We start from the raw sequence: 25,286 nt of genomic DNA on the forward strand, positions 1-25,286 counted from the left end.
CGGACTGGCGTCACACTGGCCACAGACTTTAGTCGTCATGACAGCTTTGGTCACGACCTCGAACCCAATTATGGTCAACATTACGCAGTTAGTACCCTAATAATAAAGTAAAAATATATTGCAATTACTGCAGCTGTTATACGTTTGAGAGAAAAAGTGATTTGGGGGATGTTTAAAAAAATGTGGATCATCTTTAGAACGAAAAAATTCGTGGCGGTAAAGATAATTATGTACTCTAAGGTGGGTCACAACACCAAGTATTGTGTAAACACTGTTGAGTGCGATACGCAGAGCGCCCCTAGCGGTCAACTTGAGGCCTCCATTAGGGGGAGATAATCACACAAAAGTGAAATATTGTTTGTCATCGCAGTCCACTAATGCGTGCACCATTGTTATAATATTTTCCAGTGTGTACGTGCTATCTTTGAAGTGTGTCTTGTGTATGCTATTGTTTTCCACTTGCAAATAATAGGCAGCAGGCCTGCATCAGCTGGTGTTCAGAGTGTGTTCACACTGATATGTTTATAGTCTGTATTTCTTTATTATTAATATTATCATTATTATCATTATCATCATCATCATCATCATCATCATCATCATCATCATCATCATCATCATTATTATTAAACCTCGTTCAACCTGACTGTCAAGTAAAATTACATTTCAAATGGGAACTTGATACAATCACTGCCTTTGAATATCTTGGTATTCTAATTTTCCTGATGTCATTTATTTTAAAATAAAGCATAAATTTGTCTAAGTTTGTGTGTGTGCGTGTGTGTTTGTGTTGTGTGTGTAGACAGTGCCAACAAACACAACAAAAATAAAAACAGTAGGTTTTGAGAATATTACTTTCTTTGTTTGTTTGTTTGTTTGTTTGTTTGTTTGTTTGTTTGTTTGTTTGTTTGGTTGGTTGGTTGGTTGGTTGGTTGGTTGGTTGGTTGGTTGGTTGGTTGGTTGGTTGGTTGGTTGGTTGGTTGGTTGGTTCTTCAATTACCAAAACAACTGTCATTAAAAATGTTTTGCATATATCACGAAGCTCACACAACCGACAAAATAAATCATATTTACGAGGAAATGGATCAACCGAGTCAAACGATCAAACCTATGATCATGTTTTGAAAGCGCATGCCATGTATACAATTAAGAAAACGAAGAGTAGCAGATGGCATTTTTCTTCATCAACAGGTTCGGGGTGTTGGTTGGATGGGCCAGTGAGTGGTTTGGTGAGAGTGTGTACATTTTTATGTTAGAGTACAATTTCTACAATGTGAGCGAGGCGAAACCTAGTCCCGTGACCTGTCTTTTTATCTACACTCGTGTGCGTGCCACCACACATCCTCACCTTATTTCTGCAAAGAAAAGCATGTAGCAGTGGTTACAGGAACAATCGTTAATTAGTTACACTCGAAGGAAACTTTAGCCGTTTTGTAGGACCTAAATCAGAGCAGTGAGATCAAATGACCTCATCCGGGTCTGTACACTTTACTGACTGACAATACAGAGACGTAGACAAGTGTGGGCCGCACGCATGTCACGTGGTCCGCGGCTGACACTCATCATATGACAGCAAAGAGTTGTTTATATCGCCAGAGACGATAATTAGTCCAGTATTGATTACACACGAGTTTTAATTGTATCGATGGCCAGCATAAAACGCTCGCTTCCTAGTCTTGCCCATTGAGCTCTGTTCTTGTCCTGAGTCTTTGCCCTTCTGAGTCAGGTCTCGGTCTCAGCTCGTTTTAGGAACTTATTTATTTATTTATTTATTTTTGGCAACGTTTTTCTTGGCAATGTCTCGTTGGCAACTTTCTAGCATTAGCGTCAGCAGCCTCAACAGTTACAACTGAGATAAATCCACGTACAAAAGTACAAAAGAAGAAAAAAGAAAGAAAATTACAATTTACACGACAATTTTAATAAACTAATGACAGCGATGCCTTCTGTTCATTTGCCAGACATCTTGAAGCTCATTTTACGACTGGGGATGGCCTTTAAATTATTTCTGCCTTCCAAGCCAGCGCCATCTATCGGCTTGACGTCAGCTGCTGACGTGGACGGGGTCACGACAGCTGTTCCTCTGTTGACGTGGAGTCACGTGGGTAAAGCGGGAGGTATTGCCAAGGGTGGTGACCTGTGTTTGATGTCGTGATAGTAATGAATGCTAACAGCGAGATGTAAACATTTGGCAACAGTTGCGAAGGCAGCTGCATCAACAGAAGAAGACCTACTCCAGCCTTGATGACCGTTGTATCTACATCGTCGCCGTTGCTGCAGGTATTGTGGTGCTCACAGTGATGGTGTGACAGGTGTACCCAGCACACTCTCAGTCACACGCCTCCATAAATAATAAATAACTGAATTAATTACATTAGAAGTCGCCAGAACTGCCATACATTGGTCTAAAGTTAATCAAGAGACCTCACAAATCAGTTATATTTTTGTCGACTTTCTTGATGATGGCATCGTTGATGATCTTCAAAGTTAAAAGAGAGAACTGTGTAACGGATGAGAAAAAAATGTTGGTTGTCCATTTCTAAAGATGTCAGTGGAGTGTTGTCATTTCTATATTGTTGTCCTTTTGAAAAAGTCGTTGAGATTTTTATTTGATAAAACTTCTTGCACGCACATCCATATATACAATACGTGCAACACACACACAAACAGAGTGGACAATGAGTTGTTTACACTGTCATTAATGAGACAGGTACTTACTTGACATAAAGCACAAATATTTTTATGTAAAAAATTTGATCTTTATTTTGATATGGTTTATAATAAGCAGCATCAGTTAAAAGCAGTAAAAACTACAGGATCCAAATAGAGACGCCATTATTTCAACATTAAAGCTCGATTTACCAGTTTGTGGAGCAGAACATTGCCACCTATTGTATTTTGATAGTCTTTTAACACCCGGCTGAGACAAATATTAAACTTTTATATAGCAATCGAGTAGGTGTGGATGCATAACAAAAATACAAAGGAACAATAGAACTGCTGAGGCAGACGTTTTGAATTTCATACCTCTTCCTCTCCACCCCAATAAAATACGCGTATTGAAATAAAATACAAAAAAAAAGAAACAAAATAATGGGGTAGGGGACAAACAATTCACGCATCCGTTTAGAGATTTATGAATGTGTTCTTTTTATTTCAGCAGTCGTTATAAAAAAAAATTTATAGCAATGTCTTTCATTTGCTCCTTCTCCTTCCACGACTCACTCTACCTCTCTCTCTGTCGATCTTTTTCTCTCGTCGCATCTCTCCCTTTTCTTTTCCTCCTCGGATTTCATGCATACACACTGATAAAAGGAGTGACAATAAATCTGGGGAAAGTGCTGAAGTGGCAATCAAAGAGATAAAGTCCGAAATCCAAACTGAAAATATCTTTAGCGGAGGTAATATGAAACCACGACAACATGTAGGAGTGGCGGTGGGTGTGTTGAGTATGTTGGTCACATAGGAGACAGAGAATGGAGTGAGGAGTGGAGTGTTTTACTCAGAAACAGCAATGAGTTCACGGCAACACAGCAGGCTGTCACACGAAAGAAGCAGGATATGAGGAGGAAGAAAGGGAGGAGGGTGTTGGAGGCTTAATGTTGCAATAAAACCTGTCCTGCGGCGAAAATGAGAGACGACAGAGACTGTCATTCCCGTGAAAATATAAAAAGCGACACACACACACAAGAATCTGGACAATCAGAGTTGGCGATGGTTAGTTGATACCAGCAGACATACGTGGTGTGAAACATCTGTTTGACATGGTCCGTGAGGAGCATCAGTCAGGTACGAGAATGAGTCACTTGTTTATAGTCTAGATAATGTGTACAGAGATCGGATATCACATAAACATGCACAGAATGGAGGGAGAGAAAGGACGCATAAAAATGTGAGTGCGTACAAACGGTTCTTTATTCGTCATGGTTGCTCCGCTCTTTCGACATGCTACCAGTTGGTCCTCTTGAAACCTTTTTTTTTCCCACACCTTCACCCAAGTAGTCGATGTTTTTCTGTCGGTCTAATGCGTTTCGTCAGTTTTAGACTAATTTTTTTTTTTTTTTTTTTTTTTTTTTTTTTTGTCAGCGCAAACTTTGTCAATGCCACTTAAATCCATTTAGTGACCTAAACCTACCCACACCCTCATCAAACTACCCTTTGATCACCCCTCAATCACTGCCTCTAACTGTACCTAAAAACTTGCCTCGACTCCCTCAAACCCTTCAATGGAAAATAACCAAGTCTTCTGTTGCTGTTTCTATGGCAAGCTCTCCACAATCTCAATTCTGAGTTGAATAGCATTCTGTTTGTCCTAAGACCTTCTCCTCGATGTCATTCAAAGGGAAAGGGAAAGAAGCTGCCATGCCCGACATTTCTTTAATTCTCTTTATCTACCGCCTGAACATGAAAAGTGTCAATAAGCTTGTCAATATTTATTAACTGGAGGAACAACTCGACGTGTGCAGTCATGTTGAGAGAGAGAGAGACAGACTGTTGTATAGAAATATGTTGAATGTCCTAATAACACGAGGATAAGTCTCAAATTCCACTGTACTGTCCATACACACCAACAGGTTGTAGTAGGAGGTGTTTGTCATCTGAATGAAGTCACGACTGTCAATAATATCATAAATGTGAAAATATATATATCATAAATGGGAAAAAATATATATCATAAATGTGAAAAAATATATATCATAAATGGGAAAAAATATATATCATAAATGGGAAAAAATATATATCATAAATTTGTAAAAATATATCATAAATGTGAATATATATATATATATATCATAATGTAAAAAAAATATATATGTCATAAATGTGAAAAAATATATCATAAATGTGCTTGCGTGTGTGTTGGTCTGTCTGTGTGTACCCAGCTGGTTCTGTAACTAAAATCGCCGGCAACGGTCACGCTCTGTTAGGTCTGACAATGATGCCAGTCTGATAAATATACTCCAACACTCAGTGCAGGCAGGTTGTGGAGGTAAAGGGCGCACTTCCTGCACTTACAGGGAGGGTCGTGGCGGTCCCCAGCGACTGGCCCTGCAACTTGACTTCGCCGAGATACATTGCTATCGGTCGGGGTCATTTGCTTGATATCGTGCCTGCAGATATTTTGTTACAATGTGTGTCAAAAAAAGTGTATTGCTGTTGTGAATATGCCTTGCAGCTGGATTCATGTCGTGTTGTGTGACTTCTTTTGTAGAGATCCTCGTCACGACTCACACCCACGAACAATCAGGTTCTGACTACAGACACACATCGCGGAATGTAACGACTCGACTATCGCAAAAGGATGTAAGTTTGATATTATTATTATTATTATTTATTCTACAGGTTTGGAATAGTCAAGACTTGAAACCACCTTAGTTGTGGTAACATGGAGTGTTCATCATTTAGCCGAATTTGTGTTGCTTTTTAATGTTTTGTTATATTTTGACTAACACCTAAGAAACAGGTTTAGAGTTAGAATGTAGAAGGTGTTGGTTACACACAATGTGACGAATGGGTGGGGACGACAGGGTAGACAGGCACACTCTTAAATGATTCACCTTACACCCGGATTTACTTGTCATACACCCACCCATCCGTTTCGTTCTTGAGAAATCGTCCAACTTTCCACTCGAGTGCTCAAACCAACAAACTTACAGAACTGTTGCATAGAAAAAGTCAGATGATGATGATGATGAGGAGGAGGAGGAGTAGGAGGAGGAGGAGGAGTAAGTTAGCTAAGGCTGAGCACGATATAATACAGATTTTAAAATTAAATATAAACATCTCTGGCACACATAAAAAAAACGATGGAAGTATTATTTCAAGTGTAAATATTACACTGCATCAAGTCCACGCCCCTTACTGTCAACTAGTGCACTCGTACCCGTTGAGACTGGGAAGCAGGGTGAGGCAAGTGAAGGGGTTAGTAGGGTGGGTGATGGGTGATGGGTCGTAACTGCCGTCGAATGAAAACAGTCTTCAGTAGTCAGCAGGAACGAAGTTAGAGAAACCAGTAGGACAGAAACAGCCGGGAGTTGGACAAGGCAAGGTAAGACTAGTATCTGCCTCGGGCCCTGCGTTTGTGATTAGTATGGTAGACTCCACATTAATCTGTATGCCGGGCCTGCCTTTGAAAGTATAATCATTGTTATAAAATTTTTTAACTTCCAACTAACTGTACAATGTAAGCCTTTTCGCACCTAAACCTTCGTCTGATGCTTTGCGTCTCAGAGAATCTCGCGCGCATGCGCAGTGACGGATGATGTATGTTCCAGGAGAGCAGTCTGGGTGTTTGATCATGATCGCTGGGTATCTCTGTAACAAAAGACTTCTGCTGTCATAAAACACCAAAATGCCACAAGAATATGCTGCTAGTGACTGTCCAATATGAAAAAGTAAGAAAGGGGAATGTTATATTTCCTTGTACCTATCCTTGACAATAGAAAGTAAGGAAAGGACAAAGAGTGAGTTGGGGAAGGAAAAGCTGTAGTCCATACTTTCAGTCAGCATATTTGAACGCAGCATACTGTTTCAAGGGATCTGAAAATTTCTAATTGTAGCCACCACACATGCAGGAAGATTTTGAAAGGTTTTTCCTTGTGTTGTTTTCATTGCCCATTTAACACAGTTTCTGGATGCGACATGTTCGTATGCGCTGCAATTTTTTTTTCTTGACTTTAAGACTTACTTGTGGAGTTCTTGCCGCGAATATGATTGCTATAAAGCTGCCTTAACTCAATTTTTACAAGTGAAATTGTTGCTTCTATTGAATACCTGCAAAAGGACATTTTTGTAAACTGCCAGAGGTCCCCATGATTGTAAACTTCGACTACACATTAAAATATAGTAGTTTCATCAATCCTTTTTCCCATTTTAAAGCAAAAGGATTTACTGTATAGTAGCTTACACAGCTGTACCGATTACGAATGTCATTATGATAATTAGTAGAATGCAGACCTTGTCAAGCAGTTTACAAACATCCTCTCATGACTGCTAATGCATTTATCTGGAGCTTATATCATAGGATTGGTAGCTTGCTTTCTCATAATCATTCTGCCCTGGCCTTTCTTCACATTTGCCACATTGACAGATATGATTATATCCCAAGAGTAAATAAAAAGTAAAAAGAAAAAATACTGGCAAATTCATTTGTCCTTTTTTTATCCGCCAAAACTCCCTTTATGTCTGAAAATCAAAATGCATTTGTTACATTTTTGTATGAGCTGCAGGGTTTCAAGTCTTGTTATCCTTTAATTTCGTGTTCCCACTAACCGAGAACCAATGCCCAAAATGGCAGAATAAGTAAACAGGTATTTATGGCTTATTCATTCACGGATGCATTTTTTTTTTTTTTTTTTTTTTTTTTTTGCCACACAGTTTAGTCCACATACCTGTCTATTTTTAGTAACTTTTGGGGCGTTCCGCATGTCTGAACATACACAAGTACCTCATGAAATCCAAAATAATACACCCCTCCCCCCCTTCCAGACAGACCTCCGTTCGCTTTATTTATTCATTTATTTCATCCCGTAGCTGGTACTCGAGGTACCACCTGTAGGTGAGATACGATGAAGTGCAGGTGGACCTACCCCGTACCTGAGCAAACGCAGTAGATAGAAGTTTTTGTGCCGGGTGTTGGTTTTCTTGTGGCCGGGAATTTCGTGGTTCCTTCTCCTCTTTTTTCTTTTCTTTATTTTTTTTTTTTTCAGGTCATTGAGGGATTAGGTGTTAGAGACCTCACTTTTCTCAAGGTCAGGTTTACATAAGGGCGGTGCCCATCTATATAAATTCGTGTCCTTACCTTCCCCCAACTCACAGACTCTTAACGAAAGCACGAACGAACGAACGAACTTTATTGATTAGGCCATTGACCCATTTCAAGGGGTGAGTACTTTTACAATTAATATAATTTTACAAATTAAGCTCTTAAGTCATGAATAGCCGAGAATCACAACAATAGGTATACAGACTGTATTGTATGATAATTTACAATTGTGTCAGTCCAACCAACTTTGCCAGCGACATGTGCCACTCAAGTTTTTGTTCGCGATTCGTGGAAAAGAAAGAGTATTCTTGTCTTGAACCCGGAGACGCAGTTCACCGTGTTTACCTCCGTTCAAAGGTGGCGAGGTACACAAACACCCGGTGGTGGCGCTGCTCACTGTTCACTACCTCGCCCAGTTGTCCCAGCTATCAAACGGGCTCCTAGCCCCCATAATAAGGATCAAGAAAAAAAAAGTACTGAGGAAAAAGAGATGAGAACAGCCCTAACCTTTTATATACATACAACCATGACAGGTTATGGAGTAACTCCACACTTTTTACAGCCTCATTATCATAACAACATTTTCCGGTTTCAACGACTTGTCAGATACATTTCATTTAGGTTGTAGGCATGTAAGTTCTTTTTTTTTTTTAATTATTATTATACGTATAAAATAACAATTTTTTTTTTTTACAAACGTTCTCGCTACTCACACCCGGTCCTTGGTGTACCCGCACCCACCGATGTTTCAATACTGCGGGTGTCTATGACGTCACGTGACATTTGTTTATCTTCGAAGGAGGCAAAGATAAATCTGCAAATGCGAGTCGGACATATGCAGGTCGAGGAAATAAACGAAGAAATCTTGTATCTTAAGTGCCTGTAGCCGGAAATACATACAAAACTCAGCACCCAACGCCTTTCTTTAAAAAAAAGAGGTTTTTCAAGAATTTTTTCCCTGCGATGTGTTGTAAATAACAGACCTATACTGTATATAATAACTTGCTGAAGCCATCTTACAACTGTGTCATGGATGGAACATAAACATCACCTACCTCACTAATGTTGAAATCCAAGGAAAACATTTTTTTGACAGTTTAGTAAAAATACCAAAATATCTCCCTAATACGGAGAAAGTAAAGTTTTACGGGAAGTAAGATGGAAAGTACAGAAGTCGGCTTCGAACAAAGCCAGCGAAGGTCTATTCATTAGTGTCGGGGTAATGAAACGATGTAGTAGTTGTTTTAATTGTTTGTTTGTTTGTTTGTTTGCTTGTTTGTTTGTTTGTTTGCTTGCTTGCTTGTTTGTTTGCTTGTTTGTTGATGTTTTATTGGGTTGTGGGGAGAGATTCTTGAAAGAAAGCATGTATCGATGTTGAAAAGGATGACCAAAAGACAGACAAAGCGCGTTCATAAGTTGAGAATGCACTAAATTCTGATACATTAGTGAGCCTGTACAAAATTATCGTACACCAGTGTCATTGTACAACTTGTATATCAACGCCACCACCGTTTACACGGCGATATCCGCCAGGAAGGGCAAAGCTCGCAAAAGCTTAGAAAAGCAAAGCGCGCTGGAGATACCAGAAACTGTTTAGTAACAACCTTCCTGTCGATAAACAGATGAATATCTCAGCCTGTTATTAAGCATGTGTCCAGCTGTCGTCCGACTGAAGCTGAACAAGCAGGCAACCACACGACAAACAGTTGCGAGGTTTGGACGGAGGGGCGGGGGAGGAGGTGGAATGGAGGATGGGGAGGAGGGCTGTGCCCTAATGTAGCTGCAAGCAGACGCAACAGCTTGCTCTCATTCAAGGAAAGCCATTAAACAAGGAGTGGAGAAGGGAATTGAAAGTTCGTTCTTTTCTAATCGTCCAAAAGAAGCGAGAGGCAAGGAGTTGCCGGGCAAGGGTGGTAGATGAGCGAAGTCCTTCAGAACCTTTTGGACGTTCTACATGGCTGCGCGCCACTGATCTGCTCCACTGGATTCTTCGTCTCACATCTGTGAGTAGAGTGATGAAAACTTTCAGCATTGTGTGGGGGGTGGGGAGGTGTATGTCTGTATAATTTATGCGTTCATTTTTCAAACTCTGCATGCACTCGTACACACACACACACGATGGGCAGTCAAAGGAAACGCTGCGGATGCCGCTACGTTTCATTTAACTATGTAGATATATATTTATATACATATTGTATGTGTGCGCGCTCGCTTCTAGAGAGAGCGAGTTACTACAGGCTTAAAAGAGCGGTGACCATACCTGCAGTTGTTGCAGTATTTATTGAATAATGTTGATGTAAATCATTCCTCTCTCTAGCTCTCTATGTCTCTACCTAAAACAATCTCTCACTCAATATCACGATCGACAGTTTCCCCCAGGTGTATTTATTTACTTGTCAGAATCTGTGCCCAGACTGGGGTGTCTTTGCTGTGGTCTACTCTGTAGATGGCAGCGATATCACACTTTATTAATTCGCTTAATGGTTTCGAACTTTTTTTTTCTTTTATCCGGTACAGAAAAACGTACGCATGCACGTGAAGGTTACTGGTGATGAATATTGTTATTATCATGTACATTCTTGACTGACATTGGTAATGGTGGTCTGTCACCTAGATACCTCCATGTTTGGAGTATCCTCTCTCTCTCACTCACACACACACACACAGACAGACACACTCTGAGGAACTGTCTGACAATGTACCGACTGGCTATCGAAGTTTTATCAAAATACACATCGCGCCAATCACCGCCAGGTGTGTTCGATGTTTCTTATTCAAAGACGAACCACCACTGTAGACTATACACCGCTGCAGTGGCGATAAAACAGAACTGGAACAGATGGTGTGACAAGCAACTAGCGCATTGTTGTGCTCAACAGGCTAACAGACTTTGAGAAGCAATCAAGCGTAGAGCTATACCGGTCTTATAAATGTCTTTCAGTGTCACAGCATATTGTAAAGGTGTTGGAGTCGTTAAGCAATTTGTCCCCCCCTGCACGGCCATTTTACAGGTCAAACGTTTAACCAAGTTTCACAAAGGTGTGTCCAGGCCACAGGAATCCAATGGGCAAGCTTTCAGGATACCGGAACGTTGGTAAGTTGAGACTTTGCTAAGTCCAGACTTATTCACTAATTCTCGACCAACACATTTGCCAGTGCAATGGAACTTTAGAGTTCCTCACAAGGTTTAGAGCTTTGCCCGGTTCAGAAAGGAATTACTGGCAATCTCAGGCCATGTTTGAGTAGCTGGAAACATTGAGATAAGAACTGGGTGTAGTTGTCCTTAATCCTTCTGGCTCTCTGAAGAATATCAGCAGGCAAGCTTAGGGTGTCAAGATTGTCCCAACAGCCATCTGGCAGAGAACGACTTCCTCGTTCAGCCTGTCCCAACTACACAGTTTCAAACAACACAAAGTGACCAGTCCTTCCATTAAATATTGTTGAACTGTCTTATTCACAACCCGTTTATAACAGATTTTCCAACAAAGTATCTTGTCGAAATGTTGAGGAGTCACCAATACAGTAAGAATCTGGTGATGTGGGTTCAGGTCCCGCCATGGTCTGCACGTGTCACTTGTTCACTGGCTGTCTTACCATGAGGTGGACATAATTGTTGATTATGTCTTCCAGCCGCTCGACTTGCCATTTTATAACTTCGGAAGCTTTTTGTCTTCTTGCTTCTCGATACCTGGAAAAGTCACTGCAACATAAGATAACTTATCAAGAGAAAACAAATCCAGCCTCGACTTGAATGCTTTGATGGCATTGCCCTTGACCTGTTTGAGACACTTCTTATCAGTAGTCATATGACATCCGTCTTAACAATCGGCTGGAAACGCCTTTGATTGCGAAATACTGTTGTTTTGACAATGATCAAGCGAATCTGCATCAAGCTTCACTTCAAACTCGGACACTAACACGGTAATTATCCGAATAATTTAACGAGTGAATGTGTTTGTATGCAAAGCGTTTTGAGCTTATCTTTTCTTACTGCTAATATGTATAGGTCTGTATAAATGATGTGTTTATTTAATATCACCCTATTCTCGTCAGGCTAGCTCGGCCTTTGAATAAGTAATTAAGGACTGATTGTAACATCATTAATCAATTTTGATAATAATTGTATATTTACGAATGTGGATTCAAACAATAATCAGTAAATAATTTTTCTTTTTGACATCTGCTTAAGTTCGCTGTTCTTTTGAAACAACAAGAACTATGATAATGATGATGATGAGGATAATGAGGAGGAGAGGGACGTGGTGATGTGTGTGAGAGACATATGGCGGAGGTATAATATAACATATACAAATAAGGTTTTTGTTTAATTTTCGGGTAAGTAAACAAGGACGGGGATAAGAAAGAAAGGCCAGCTCACAAATGTCTGTCAGCCAGCTGTTGATAAATAAACAGGCATGAGTAACTAATTGTCTATTGTACACACATCGTCACGTCTGTGTGTTTTAACCAAACAACGCAGTAGACGAGGGCGATGAAAAAAATATCCGACAACAAGCGCGTGCGCGTGTGTGTCCTACCTATCGATTTATTAGTACAAAGATCGATTACCTTCCTAGTAGAGCACCCCGAAAAAAAAAACCGAGAATGTCCCCTGTCGCGAACCCATCCCCACCCCACAGTCTATCGGGAATTCCCGGACAATCACGGCGCGTGGAAGTGGGTCAGGCCTGCGCCGACATGACAGGCACCGCGCAGCCAACGACCTCGACACCATTCGACATGTGAGACATGTCACCGGGCTCGCAGGGTCCGGTGACCACAAAGAAAATGGCCCACGCTTCGCCTGCAGCCATGGAGCGTAAGTTTTTGCTCGCATTTTATACAAATATTTCTCTCAAACATGCTCGTCCTTCGCGGAGTCGTACTGCGCTGTCAAAATGGCCGCGGCTGTCGTCTGGTCAGAATTATTGTCGCTACATCGGCCGGCCCCCCAGCCTCGGGGGGAGGGGATAGACGGTTGCAGGTCGCACTAGCTCCTGTGAAAGCTGCTGTGTACTCGCGTTGTCACGTAGGAGAAGGCTGCCGGAGGTATTATGTGGGTCACATCTTGCCTCAAGCTGTGAAGTGTTGTTTGGGGCTGAGGAGTGTTTTCTGTGTTTGTGTCCGGGTGCAGATGACTAATCAATGGCTAGGCATTCGTAGCAGCAGCAGCAGAATCATTAGCTTGGCAAGACTAGAAAATGGTAGTCAAAGGCTTGATTGTCATGGCTTTCGATTTTTAGAGAAACGAGTCCATGGAGATTGTAGTGTCTTGAGCTCAGGATAGTCGTAAAAAGTGGAATTGGTTATCGCGATAATATATGCATTTTTTTTCTGTCAAAGCCTTCAGAATATATAGGGACAGTACATCCACCTCCGACAGCTATTGTTAGCCCTGTGTTGAAGATGGCGAATGTCTTACTGACATATTACTCTGGGCTTTGCAAAACTATCAATATTTTGTGTCCAATTCTTTTCTGCTTTATAATATGGAAAAATATTAACCAGAAAGTGGCATATCCAACGAAAAAACCAAATGCAAAGTCTACCAAAAATTATAAAAGTGAAATGGAGAAAAACCTTTGCTGGGACATCTAGTTTCAGTAATGTGTAGGCAGTTTAGGGTTAATGTAGTATATTAGAGGATGGGGAACACCCCAGTATTAACCATACCCTGGTCGGATACAACGAGGGGACTGCGCGGCGATCTCCGAGGAAAGAGAATGACAATGACAATTCTTTATTATGACAGTGATCAACTTTATTTGTCCCGGTGGGTAATTTGAAAATGTGAAGGTGCTCTGGTTACAAGGGAAAAGTTAGAAATAAAAGTAAGAATAAAGTTCCTTGCAAGGGGCAGCGTTAAATATGTCAAAATGAAAAATATTAGCAATGAAAAAAGAAGGCAAGTGACAATTATATATAAATATAAAGCAAACAACAAACTTACATCAAGAATAACCATGTGCTCACCTACAACATCACACACACCACTAACACTCCATCGGAGGTTGAGCAGCTGGACCGCAGCTGGCGCAAACGATTGGCATGGAGCAGCGTTTACCTGAGCTTAGTGATACAAATTCTCTCGTAAGTACATGTTCAGGTATTGACAAAATGCGTGAAGGTAACTAGAAGTAAAAATATTCTTTTTCCATTTATTCTGTTTGTCAGAAGAAGAATTCCCAGAGAGGAGAAGTCATTTGGCTGTGTGTTTGGTTTTAGTAAAACCGCTTTAATTGCCCGCCTCTGAACACTTGCTAGAAGTTTCTTGGAGGGGTAGTCAAGGGTTAACTGACTGTGGGTAGCATAAAAGAGTTTTCTTGTGTGAGGGTCTAGGAAATGCTTTGACAGCTGGTAGACTTTCGTGGAAATACTTGGAGAAGGAAGGCAGGAAGCGACAGAAAGAGAATGAAGACAGCGATGTCACAGTCATACTGAGGCAACGCAACTAAACTTACAAATCTTTTAATAAACATCACAACATGGTTAACACTGACCTGCCTTTAGCACCTGGAACTGTCTCTGTCAATGGGCTTGAGCAGATCGACGGAGCGTTTTCTTTCAATTTTGTTTCTAAATGAATAACACAGTCATGCAGCGCAACACCTTGTTTATAGCTTTTCCATGATAAAGGTCTTCATGGCTTGGACTTCTAGAACTTCAACAGGGGCAGAAGAGAGACCAACAGAACTATCTGGTTTCTCTCTGTCACTCCTACTTCCTCCTCTTCTCTCCGCTCTCTTTCTGCGGTGAAGTGGGAATCATAGCTGGCTGAGCACCAGTATAGTTGAGTATCTAGTTTTTTGGGGGGTTTTTTTTAAAGAGAGATCCTAGCAACTAATAACTTTTCTTTCTCAGACTCATGCTACTCACGTATCTTTCGATTACATGTTTTAATATATAACAGGTGCATATAACTCTTACGTGAGTTTAATTTGTTGTCTCGATGACTTCAAATCGCTATTACTTTATGCATTCGAGTGGGTTGATGTCAGTACACGGTCTTATCAGGCCACCCACACCCCCGTCTTGCAACACTTTGTGGCAGTGTCACTTCCCCACTCGTTATGGATTTTAAACCTTTTTTATGTCGCCATCTTGCGGCCACATGGTCCTCGAGGAGTAACAAGGACTGAACTAAATGTCGCCACCACTTGTGTGTTGGACAGATGAAAAGCTAGACAGCAAGTCGAAATACAGACCCTTCTTACAACCGCCATGCCGATTTCAAACTTTTCTTTGTTAAGCGAATTCTGGTATATTGAACGATGTTTGTCATGACTTTAAACTTCTCTCGGTTCAGGGGAGCCACACCCAGCCTCACAACATCGCCACCAAGTAATGTGAAATAAAGACATCATGATGCACAGAAATATGTCTAGACTGTAATCACAGTGCAGGAGCCGACTATGCCCGTGTACAGTCAACATTTTCTTCCAAGTTATCCTCTGGTTGCATCCTTGATTGTAGTTGTGTAACTTTATTGAAGCTACACCGTTGTGATGTTGGTGTGGATGGAAGATGCCAGGCGAGGTGGGATTTCAGTTGAGGAGCTGGGGGAAAAGCTAAAACGAGTCTTTTTTTTTTTTTCACGCCCAGACTCGAAGATCACGTGCCTTGTGCTATAGAAAGAGGCGAGAAATTAATTCCAAAGACTGTTTTAACGCTCAGGGGAACTTACTACACCATTTTCCTCATCAGAATAATGGTGTGACCTTTGGCGCTTGTCTGTTTTTGTCTGACCCTTGCCCTGAGCCCCAAAACCACTGGATTTATCAAAGTTCAAAGGTTGTGGCTTGTGTTCGTTATGTCTGTCACACCAGCAGTTACTGTACAGTCATATTATCATCTTGTACACGTGTCCTCGCTTAGAAATGTTGATCGACCATTCGTGTTCAAACTCGACGGGTGAGATAACTTGCTCCTGACATAAGAATACTGATAACATACTTTGCGGGCCGAACAAAATTGTCAACTTAAAACTTCAACTACATTTGATAAAGCCGTAGGTTCGCCACAGATCGTTTTCCTGTTTCTTTATACATGAGTATTTAGTTTCTGTTGTATACAGCTGTACACAATTCCTACAACGTTGGTTGCCGAGAAATTTCAGCTCTACGGATCGTATACAAAAACTGGAATTTACCAACACTTGAAGATAATGTACATTTTCTTCTCACAAAGGTCAGCAAAAGTATAGTGAAACAAATGATTTGATTTTGTACTATATATAATTAGAAAGTTCTTAGACAAGACAAAGTCTTTCTCGTTTCTAAGGTACGATTTTTTATTTGTAGTTGTGTAATAAACGTATAATAATAATAATAATAATAATAATAATAATAATAATAATAATAATAATAATAATAATAATAATAATAAAAATTTAGTACGCTCATACCTTTAATTTGAGTGAAGAGTTCATGGTATTGAACGAGTGTCTACATATACTACACTCAGGCATGCATGTACGTGCAAAGATATAACTATTTACCGAAACAAATGTTTACTTCAGAACTTCTTCATTTGCTCAGCCTTTAAAAATCCATGAAAGGATGATACTAGACATTTGTGGGTGTGAACTGTACACTCGGGTACACAGCAGAGTCGATGATCATTTTATTTATTTGGTAAAATCCAACATGAGCTACACGTGTCAACAACCGACAGGAAGTGATCTACCATCGGTTTGGGTTGAAGGTCACATACAGAGCAGTAATGAACGTTGTCTTTGTCCGCATGCGCAGACCATGCAGGACGGTCATTTCGTCCCAGACATCGGGACACGTGACTTATGTGTCTGTCCTTTAAAAAACTGGTCTTCATCTTCTCTATCCCTTAACAGATGTTTGTTGCTTGTCAAATTTTCTTTATTATCATAATTTAATTAATATAAATTTGTTAATATGAACAAAATCTCCTAGACTTACTGAGTTTCTAGTCCCTCATGCGGCTCATGGGTTGGGCCAGACCAGAACAAGATTTGCGCGCCTCACCCCTGCGCTCAAAGGTAAACTCAGAAATAGAAATGTAAGTGAGGTGCAGCTTGAAGGACAAGACGATGAAAAGTAACTACAATGTCATGCTAGTTGCTAAAAATACCAGGGGATATCCTGAGATGTTCATCACTGGCATAGGATGTAGGTTTACGAGAAAGGGAGATGTTTTATCACGGGAAGGCACTCGTTAGGTACCCGGCTTTTCTCTGTACGCATGCCCAACTCTCTGGCTTGACGACGCACGTGTGCACAGTTTATTGTCCTTTTTTAAGGACCTTCCCGATTGATCCGAGTTGGGAACAGAGTCTGGTAGCGAGAGATAATATCAATGTATCCTGTACACGTCAGCGCCTAGGATTCATCAATCTTTATTTATTGTGCTCTTGACTACTGGTTAAGACGAGCGTGAATCGCTGTTCTCTAGCTTCACAGTACCACGTGACAGTCATCGTTGATGTTCATCAACTTCTGCAGGTGACCATTACAATTTATGTTTGTTTTCTTACGTATTGTTACAAAAAACCTCAAGTAAAAAAAAATTTACCAGTGGGACTGATTTGCACATTTATATGGACATGGTTATGTATTTGGTTGTTGGTGTAAACAGCAAAAAAAAAAAAAAAAAAAAAAAAAAAAAGAAAGGAGAGACTTTCACACGCACAAATTTTTTTAAAAAATGGAAAAGCAGAGATATATTTTCGCGATATCTTACTGTGTGCACCTTACTAACAACATACTGTGTCGGTGGTCACAGCTATAGTACTGTGGCTTGAAAAGTTGTATTTGAAGTATATTTATTAAGATAATTTCAGATGTTCATGCAGCTTTTCTGTGTTATTGGACGAGGAAAATCATGTTTCTGTGTAGTAGTTACGGACCCTGGAAGAAGGGGCTTTTGTGGTATTGAAAACTCTCTTGCTTATTAAGCATGAACATTACTGAGTAACATTCAGGAGTAAAGTATCGTTCGCACAGACAGAGGACCGTATGGGTGTATTGAAGTCAGGTCTACACACACATTATAATTATTAAAGTTTGATTGTTTGGATGTCATAACTGCTGGATGAAGGTTTTCTCGCACCAATAATTTTCACTTTTTATATTCTTCTGCTTATTCATTTTATTTCTCATCAAACTGATCCACCCAAGTATAAAAACGCTAGGTCCGAGGACCATCAGGATGCCAACATCTGTTGCAGGGCTGATGTTGGTTTTGACCCTGTAATATGGTCATAAGAACAGGGTCGAGCATGTTATTATGTTATGCACTCAAAGCATCCTTTATGCTCCCGGATCTCCAGGCTGCTCTTCAGCCATTTCCTGCGGAAAATTTTATTTCCCTCGCCAGCTGTGGTGAGGCTGGTGTAGAGACTCCATCATTGCTATGAGGCATAACTAGTTGATGTTGATCATTACTGAATGGGTGAGTACACTTTTAGTAGAATTAGCAAACTTTGCTCCGTTTGTGACTGTCATATCGCGCTGCGTGCATGTGTGTATGTATGTGTGTATGTGTGCGTGTGTGTATGTGTGTATGTGTGTTTTGAATTAGAGCTGAAGCCGTGCTGTCTGTGTGTGCTCTCCTAACTATTTACAACTGAAGTGTTTCCATCACGGATCTTTTCACTCGTGGCGATCGTCTGCATATTTGCATGAAGAAGCCAAGCAGCCCCGACTGCGGCCCTCCAGTCAAGCTGTCCATGAGAATTGTAAGTGGCTTCCACTTGTGTTAACGGGTCGCCGTCTGTTGCCTCAGAGGGCAGCCATGTTTGCAGGCATAAGCCATCGACAGTGTTTGTTCTCGAGGTTCAGCACTCCGTCAGCTGTCTCCCAGCCTCTCACCTCCATCCCCTCTCCCTTCTCCTGCCCACTCACAATTTTTCTTCTTTTTTTTATCTTTTTTTTTTATTCACTCCCTCACGCCAGCCTTACTCTGTCCTCGTACTCTATTGACTACTTCCTTCTTCATGTTCCTTTTTTCACCTTCTTCTCCTCTTACTTATGTCCGTGCTTGGTCTGTTGCAATGTCTGATGAGTATTTGATAGTTCACACCGCGCCATGTGCATGGCAGTGAACATGTGTTACTCGTGTAACATATCGTGTTATACAAACCTTGGGCTGTTTGCTCTTTTTGTGTTAAGCCTATGGCTCGCACTTGTTCACAATTGATTAATCTATATCTCTGGCTCTTACTTGTTTGTTAGTGTGTTGGTATGACAGTCATAGCTGTATGTACTCATCACTAGAGTCGTATAATAAACAGCTTCTGCGCACATCGAGAGGCTTTTAACCTGATGGTTATGCTCGGGACTGTAGAGCAGGTGGACTCCCCTACCTGGTTCGAGGCCCGTTAGAGCCTGTGACTGGAAAACTCTCACTGTCCATCCAGCAATGGGAACCTGATTTGTTAGGAAAATAAGAGACCGAAGGAGAACTTTAGTCTTGTCCTTGACTCGCTGAGCCACTCACGTTCACTATCCCTGGGATCACAAGAAACTTGGTTTCTTACACAGAAACTAAGCTGACCATGTTTAGTCACGCCATATCTTTCAAGAAATGTTTATCTTCTGCTGTCATCTTTGGAAGAGTTAGCAGGTGGCCAGACAGCTATCAACATGTCGATCGTTAGAACCTGTCAAATTTTAACGGCCGCCTCCTGCTGTCCCTGTAAACTAAACCACCCGATCCCAAGCAAATCGTTGCTGGTTTACAGGTTACTGAATGGAGTGTATTAAACACGGCGTGAAGTCGGGTGAGTAACGGAAGAATTCACGCATATCAAGTTCTTTCAAAGAAAAAGTCAATAGATGTTATTCTTCTCTTACAGGGGGTGTTCTTAGCAGGGACGTGGGCACCCCGGGTGGAACTGAGCGGCAGACGTTTCGGGACAATTCGGCTCAAAGGGACACACATGTGTCACCGAATGGTGGGGTTAGGGTGTGTCAACAGCTTTCACTCACACACTCAGAGGCAGGAAATGGTCTGTGAGTGTACGACCATTTAATGAACGGGTTTGAACACTTGCCCTCGCAGCCAGTTCAGTGTCGTGAGAGGCGGTCAGATGTCTAGGCTGCCGCTTCCCAACTTCGTCTGTGTTCATATATGTGTAAATATATATATATCCGATTTAGATGGGCTTTAGAAAACTGGACGGGCACACGTGCTACCCTTTTGAACTCACAATAACCCGACGCGCTTCTTTAAAGTCAGGTAGGCAGACATCATCAAACACTTGCTAGACGACTTGAAAGAGAAAGCTCTTACAGTGAGTCCAGATATACAATGGGGGGGGGGGGACACTTTCATGACTTGTCAGTCCTCATACATTCATGACTGAATTCGCCTTCAATGACTCCTTTCAGAAGACTCTTAACAGCCTCATATCCCGAGCAAGGAAGAACAGGTCATTTCTTTCTTTCATTTATTTACAGTGGAACCTCGGTTAGCGAACGCCTCGGATAGCGAATTTTTCGGTTAACGAACAAAAATTTCGTTAAAAGTTTGTCTCGGATAGCGAACAAAATTTCGGATAACGAACAAAAATTTCGTTAAAAATTTGTCTCCGATAGCGAAAAAAATTTCGGATAACGAACAGCCACGTGAACCACACGTGACCGACCAGCATGTAATCATTCGCGCTCGAGACAGTTACGATCAGTCGTTCCTTACCTGTGCGCATCCTTCTTATTTAGTGATTGTTGTGCTTTATTTTAATAAGATAATCCTCAATCATGGCTCCAAAGAAGATTAAGAGCAATTAATAGTAGTGAGGTAATGACAAGGACGCGGCCAACAAATGAATTGAAAAAGGAAATGATTTCAAAGTATGAAGGTGGCATGCGTCTGTCGGATATGTGATGTCGTATTACCGAAGAGTTTTACAAAAAAAGGCAGAAAAAGCAGACACTGGACAAGTTTTTTCCTTTAACCTCAAAGCTACAGAAAAGGGAAGTCACCCCCGATTTTATAATGTCACGTGTGCTCATGGAGAGGGGATTCAAAGCAGTAATTCCACCCCTTCCTCCCCACACCTGTTTCCAACCACGCCGTCAAAACGGCAAGTTTTCTGATGTTTTAATGCTTTCGTTAATGTTTTTATGTTTATTTAACTCCATTTATATTGCATTATAACTGTTCTCATTAAAACAAGTTCCTATACAGCCTGTAACTTTCAAATATTAGCGAGTCAATAGGGGCTGGGAACCAATTAAATCTATTTCCTTTATTTCTTATGGAAAAAATTGTTTCGGATAACGAACATTTCGGTTAACGAACAGCTTTCCAGAACGGATTAAGTTCGTTAACCGAGGTTCCACTGTACTTGACCAGTTGGCGAGGTCGAAAGAAGAAAGAAAAGTATGAAGATGAAGGAAGAAAAGACTGTGCGCGTGCACGTGACAGGTCTTTATGGGCTGCACTTCGTGGCACGTGACGTGCGTGTTTTAAAGAAACTTGCCCTGGGTGTTGTTATCAAAGATCGACGACTCGCGATTGAAAAAAAGTCATTTATTTCCAACACCTGTTTGCCTGGCAATTAGTCAGTTTGTGCACTTGTAGAGACATTAGCGAGGGCAAGTATCGAGCAGTAGGCGTCTTTCGAAACATAAACCTGAAGACTTTGTCTTTCTTTGTGCACGTGTGCACACGGTACGTGTGAGTAGAGAGAGAGACCATTAATATCTGTTTTGTCTGTTTGTTTCAGAGAATTCAGACATGGGGAAAGGTCTGAAAAAGGTGAGGATATGTGTGTGGTGTTCTTTTTATAATGTGTAAGTCAGATAATGTATGTGGTGTATAATGTATATGGTATATAATATATGTCATGTATGTGGTGTATGTATAATGTATGTGATGTTTAATGTGTATAATGTATGCGGTGTGTCATTATATGGTGGATAATGTGTACAGTGTATGTGGTGTATAATGTGTATAACTTAACTCTGTTTTTTTATTAAGCGCTCAATTTTCCTACCAAGCTCTATACAACTTTCAGCCACAATTAATTTTTTTTTTCTTGTTTGGTCTGTGAAAGCAGACTTGTACTTATTGTGCCTGCTTTACTCAGAACTGAGCTACAGCGCTTTAGAAAGGCGATGAAAAATTCCGACTACCCACCGGGAAGGAAAATTGCTTTTATTGCAGAGAGCCACCTTTAAAGTGTTTCTCAGGCTTCAATACTTCTCCCATTGCCTTCATTGACTGTTTGTAAATCGTTCATCCACTTCGCCTTTCACTGGCAGTTTGGCCTGATCGCCAATATTTGATTAAGAATTGAGGACTGCCAAAATGTTTTCGTCAGTCATGAAAGGGTTTTCATAAACAGCACTTCTATGGTCGGTGTATTGTTAGCTTTGGCGTCAAGATCAGGCCTGCAGCGGTTCGTTTCCCAGATTGCATGATATTATTCTATTCTTGTCAGCAATTTTTGAAGTGCCCTCCATTTCCGTCCTTTTTTGCCATTTTGCTTTCGGCTTGAATTCTTCTGTCGCGCTCATTTCCTTTGAAGCTTTTAGTTTTATTTTAAAGTGCATTTTACCGTTATGTGTTGCTTTTGCAAGGTATGATTCATATTGTGGGTAGCATGTTTTTTATTTCTTTCAAAGAATTACATGTATCTATTTTTTATTTATTTCTGTTAAACAAACCATCTTGATAGAATAGTCAGGGCTAGTTCTCTATTTTAAAATAAACGAGAAAAGTCAGAGGGTTAGTTTGTTGACTCAAATACAATGAAGACCAATAGGGAATGTAAGTAGTCTGTCACGTGATGATAATTCTGTGGGTTTCAGTTCAAACTTTACCTCTGCTTGCTGGCTGTGAGTGTGGTCATTCTGTGGGCTGTCCTCGCAAACGGCGTCAGCAGCTCCGTGGCCAACAAATTTTCCCATCAAGATTCGCCAGGTCTGTCCACCATCACCGGTGGAGGGCGCGACCTGGACAAGAACACAACCACGTGGGTGACGACGATGGACGTGGGTCACGAGGCAGCCGCACAGGTGTCCGATAAGGTCATCGTGTACGGCTGTTTCCAGATGGGCGACTGCGGCGGGTGGGCGGATCGTCAGAAGGGCATCGTGGGCTCCTACATCCTCTCGCTGATGCTGCGGAGGCGGTTCAAGATCCACATTCGGGAACCGTGTGAACTGACGAGTTACCTTCTGCCCAACGAGGTGGACTGGACGATGGGGCCCAACGAGCTGGAGGGCAAAGACAAGGTGTTCGTGAGAGCCATCGACATCGTGGGGTTGAGTGTATTTACAGACCTGTTAAAAAACGAGGACCTGCAGACAGCCATGCCGCACAGCTACACAGTCATTCAGACCAACATGGAGGTCGTGCAGTTCCTCGCCAAGCACCGGGCTGCTGCCGAAAACGTGCCTTGGCTGAAAGGGTTGTCCGTGCCGGACGCCTACCGCCTGGCGTTGACCAAACTCTTCAAACCCGGGCCCAAGATCGTCGAGCAGCTGGAGATGTTCAAGAAAAGTGTTCCTGCTGAGAAAAAGCTCATCTGCGCACAGGTGCGTATAGGCGATCAGTCGCACATCGCGGGTGGTTACCAGTTACACCCGGTGGAGCACTACGCGGTGGTGGAGACCTTTCTCAACAAGACCGTTGACCCGCGAAACTGTCGTCTGCTAGTGACGTCAGACACACCGGAAATCGTCGAGCGGGCCAGACGGCAGTTTTCAGAGGTGTTTGTGACCATCCCAGGGCCCATCACCCACGTGGACAAGACGCATGGACAGGTGGCGTGCGAGGGGTTCGGCAAGGCAGTCAGCGAACAACTGACTCTGGCCACCTGTGATGTGCTAGTTATCTCAGAGAGCGGCTTTGGCAAAATCGCAGCCTTCATGAGGGGGCGGGACAGTGACTTGTATCTGTTCTACTCGGACAAACTGGAGCCTTGCGCCAGGAATTCTACGTTTCCCTCTAAAGAGGGTTGGTGACGTGCACTTCTTGTACTCCAACAAGCTGTAGTCCTGCTCCAGCGATGCATCGTGTTCTTACCATGATGCTCAGAAACAATGTACGAGAGAATGAGAGAAAGAATTAGAACGCTATAGAGAGAGAGGAAAAAATTAGAGAGTGTGATATTTGAAACAAAACTAGAAAGAGAGAAAGGAAACTAGAGTGAGAGCTAGACAGAAAAGAATAGAGAGAAAGAAAGTTGAGAAAGAGGGTGGATTCGACACAAAGCTCAGAGAGCTCATTGAATTGTCTTCCCTTTGTCAGCGATTTAGTTGCAATAGCAACAAAACTGTGTTCCCCGATGTAAACTAGTAAGAGTCTGGTTGTCTGGTTGAAAGGACTCAACAATCGCTTTTTTTTGGCGGTTGTTACGTGATACGTCACTTCCGGCTGGGTCGCGTTAATGTATGCAAGGAAGTCTTTGCTGTACGCCATTGTAGGGAATTCTGTATTCAAGGCAGCTATGCACCTATCACTTATTTACTTCAGTTTAGGGGTCTTAAAGAAGGAGGTAAATTTCTGTGTGTGTGTGTGTGTAAAATCATTGCTCGTTATTTTACTAGGAGTAAGTGATGATAAAAACCTTTATATCTACAACATGAACCAGCAGTAGGATATTTTGAGGGAAAGAACTTTCTATTAAGCACAACAGGTTGTGGTTATTTCGCTCTTTTATTTCTTTATGTGCTGGTTCACTTGTTTCTTTGTTAAACCATTTATTTATTGTTTTCTTTGTCTCTCATACCGTTGATATATTTTATCCTGGAAGTAAGACGAACGTTGAACCAAGTGTTCGATGTTTTGCCTTGTGACGTTGTAACTTACGTCACTTCCCAAAGGTAAGAGCCGTTGGACCATCATCTGTTTCTGCTCTGTTGACATTCCATTCTTGTGCAGCCAAGTGAGAGACAGAAGAGTGGCTACATCGCAAGTGTGTCTCTAATACAGTGCAATGTTGTTGTTTTTTGTTTTTTGTTTTTTTAATCAAAGACGGTACCCAGCTCGCATTATCTCTCTCCGGCGAAGCACCCAGGACATATTAAAGAAAACGATGTGAAGACTTATTTACAAGGGAGACAACTATTGTGACTTTTGATCAAATTAAGTCCTCCCTGTTTTAAAATTAATTTTCACGACATTCCTTGCTGTCACATTTTTTTCAAGGTTTAACAAAAAAATATTCCACCTTTAAAAAAATCACATTCCTTTTTTCAACATGGCTTTAATTTCAGCTAAGTATTATGATTAATAAAGCATTTGAACAAGAATGAAGTGTTGGTCTGTCTGGATGGCTTTCGTTGTACAAACGACAAGGTGCAGTGTGCTGTGTACATGTGTACACAACCTAAACATCCAGTCACATTGAATGGCAACCTTCCTTGATTGGCTTCTGTTTGACGGCTAAATCATTGTCAAATATCAAGCCAAGAGCTTTATTTACACACAAGTCGGCAGCATTTACATGGCGAAAGAAGGGTGTAGGTGTATTGGAGGTATACTGCTAAAAATGGAAGATATACTGCAACATTTCAAATGTATATGTCTGGGATAG

The 25,286-nt window shown here is 41.4% G+C and overlaps 1 protein-coding gene across 10 annotated transcripts; it reads left to right on the top strand.

Annotated features, from left to right (window-relative positions):
* Positions 1 to 2,139: 2,139 nt before the first annotated feature.
* Positions 2,140 to 25,002, top strand: LOC112561730. 10 transcript variants are annotated; one of them, XM_025234367.1, is made up of 4 exons: positions 2,140 to 2,277; positions 5,210 to 5,301; positions 21,468 to 21,499; positions 22,555 to 25,002. In XM_025234367.1, the coding sequence occupies exons 3-4, from the start codon at positions 21,479 to 21,481 to the stop codon at positions 23,710 to 23,712; spliced, it is 1,179 nt and encodes a 392-aa protein (XP_025090152.1). In that variant the 5' UTR covers positions 2,140 to 2,277; positions 5,210 to 5,301; positions 21,468 to 21,478; the 3' UTR covers positions 23,713 to 25,002. The 10 variants fall into 10 exon arrangements, with proteins under 10 accessions (XP_025090152.1, XP_025090151.1, XP_025090157.1 ...); XM_025234366.1 differs by lacking the exon at positions 2,140 to 2,277 and adding an exon at positions 3,506 to 3,786; XM_025234372.1 differs by lacking the exons at positions 2,140 to 2,277; positions 5,210 to 5,301 and adding an exon at positions 6,375 to 6,392.
* Positions 25,003 to 25,286: the final 284 nt, after the last annotated feature.

This window comes from Pomacea canaliculata, linkage group LG4 (assembly GCF_003073045.1).
Source record: "Pomacea canaliculata isolate SZHN2017 linkage group LG4, ASM307304v1, whole genome shotgun sequence".
Classification (NCBI taxonomy): Eukaryota; Metazoa; Mollusca; class Gastropoda; order Architaenioglossa; family Ampullariidae; genus Pomacea; species Pomacea canaliculata.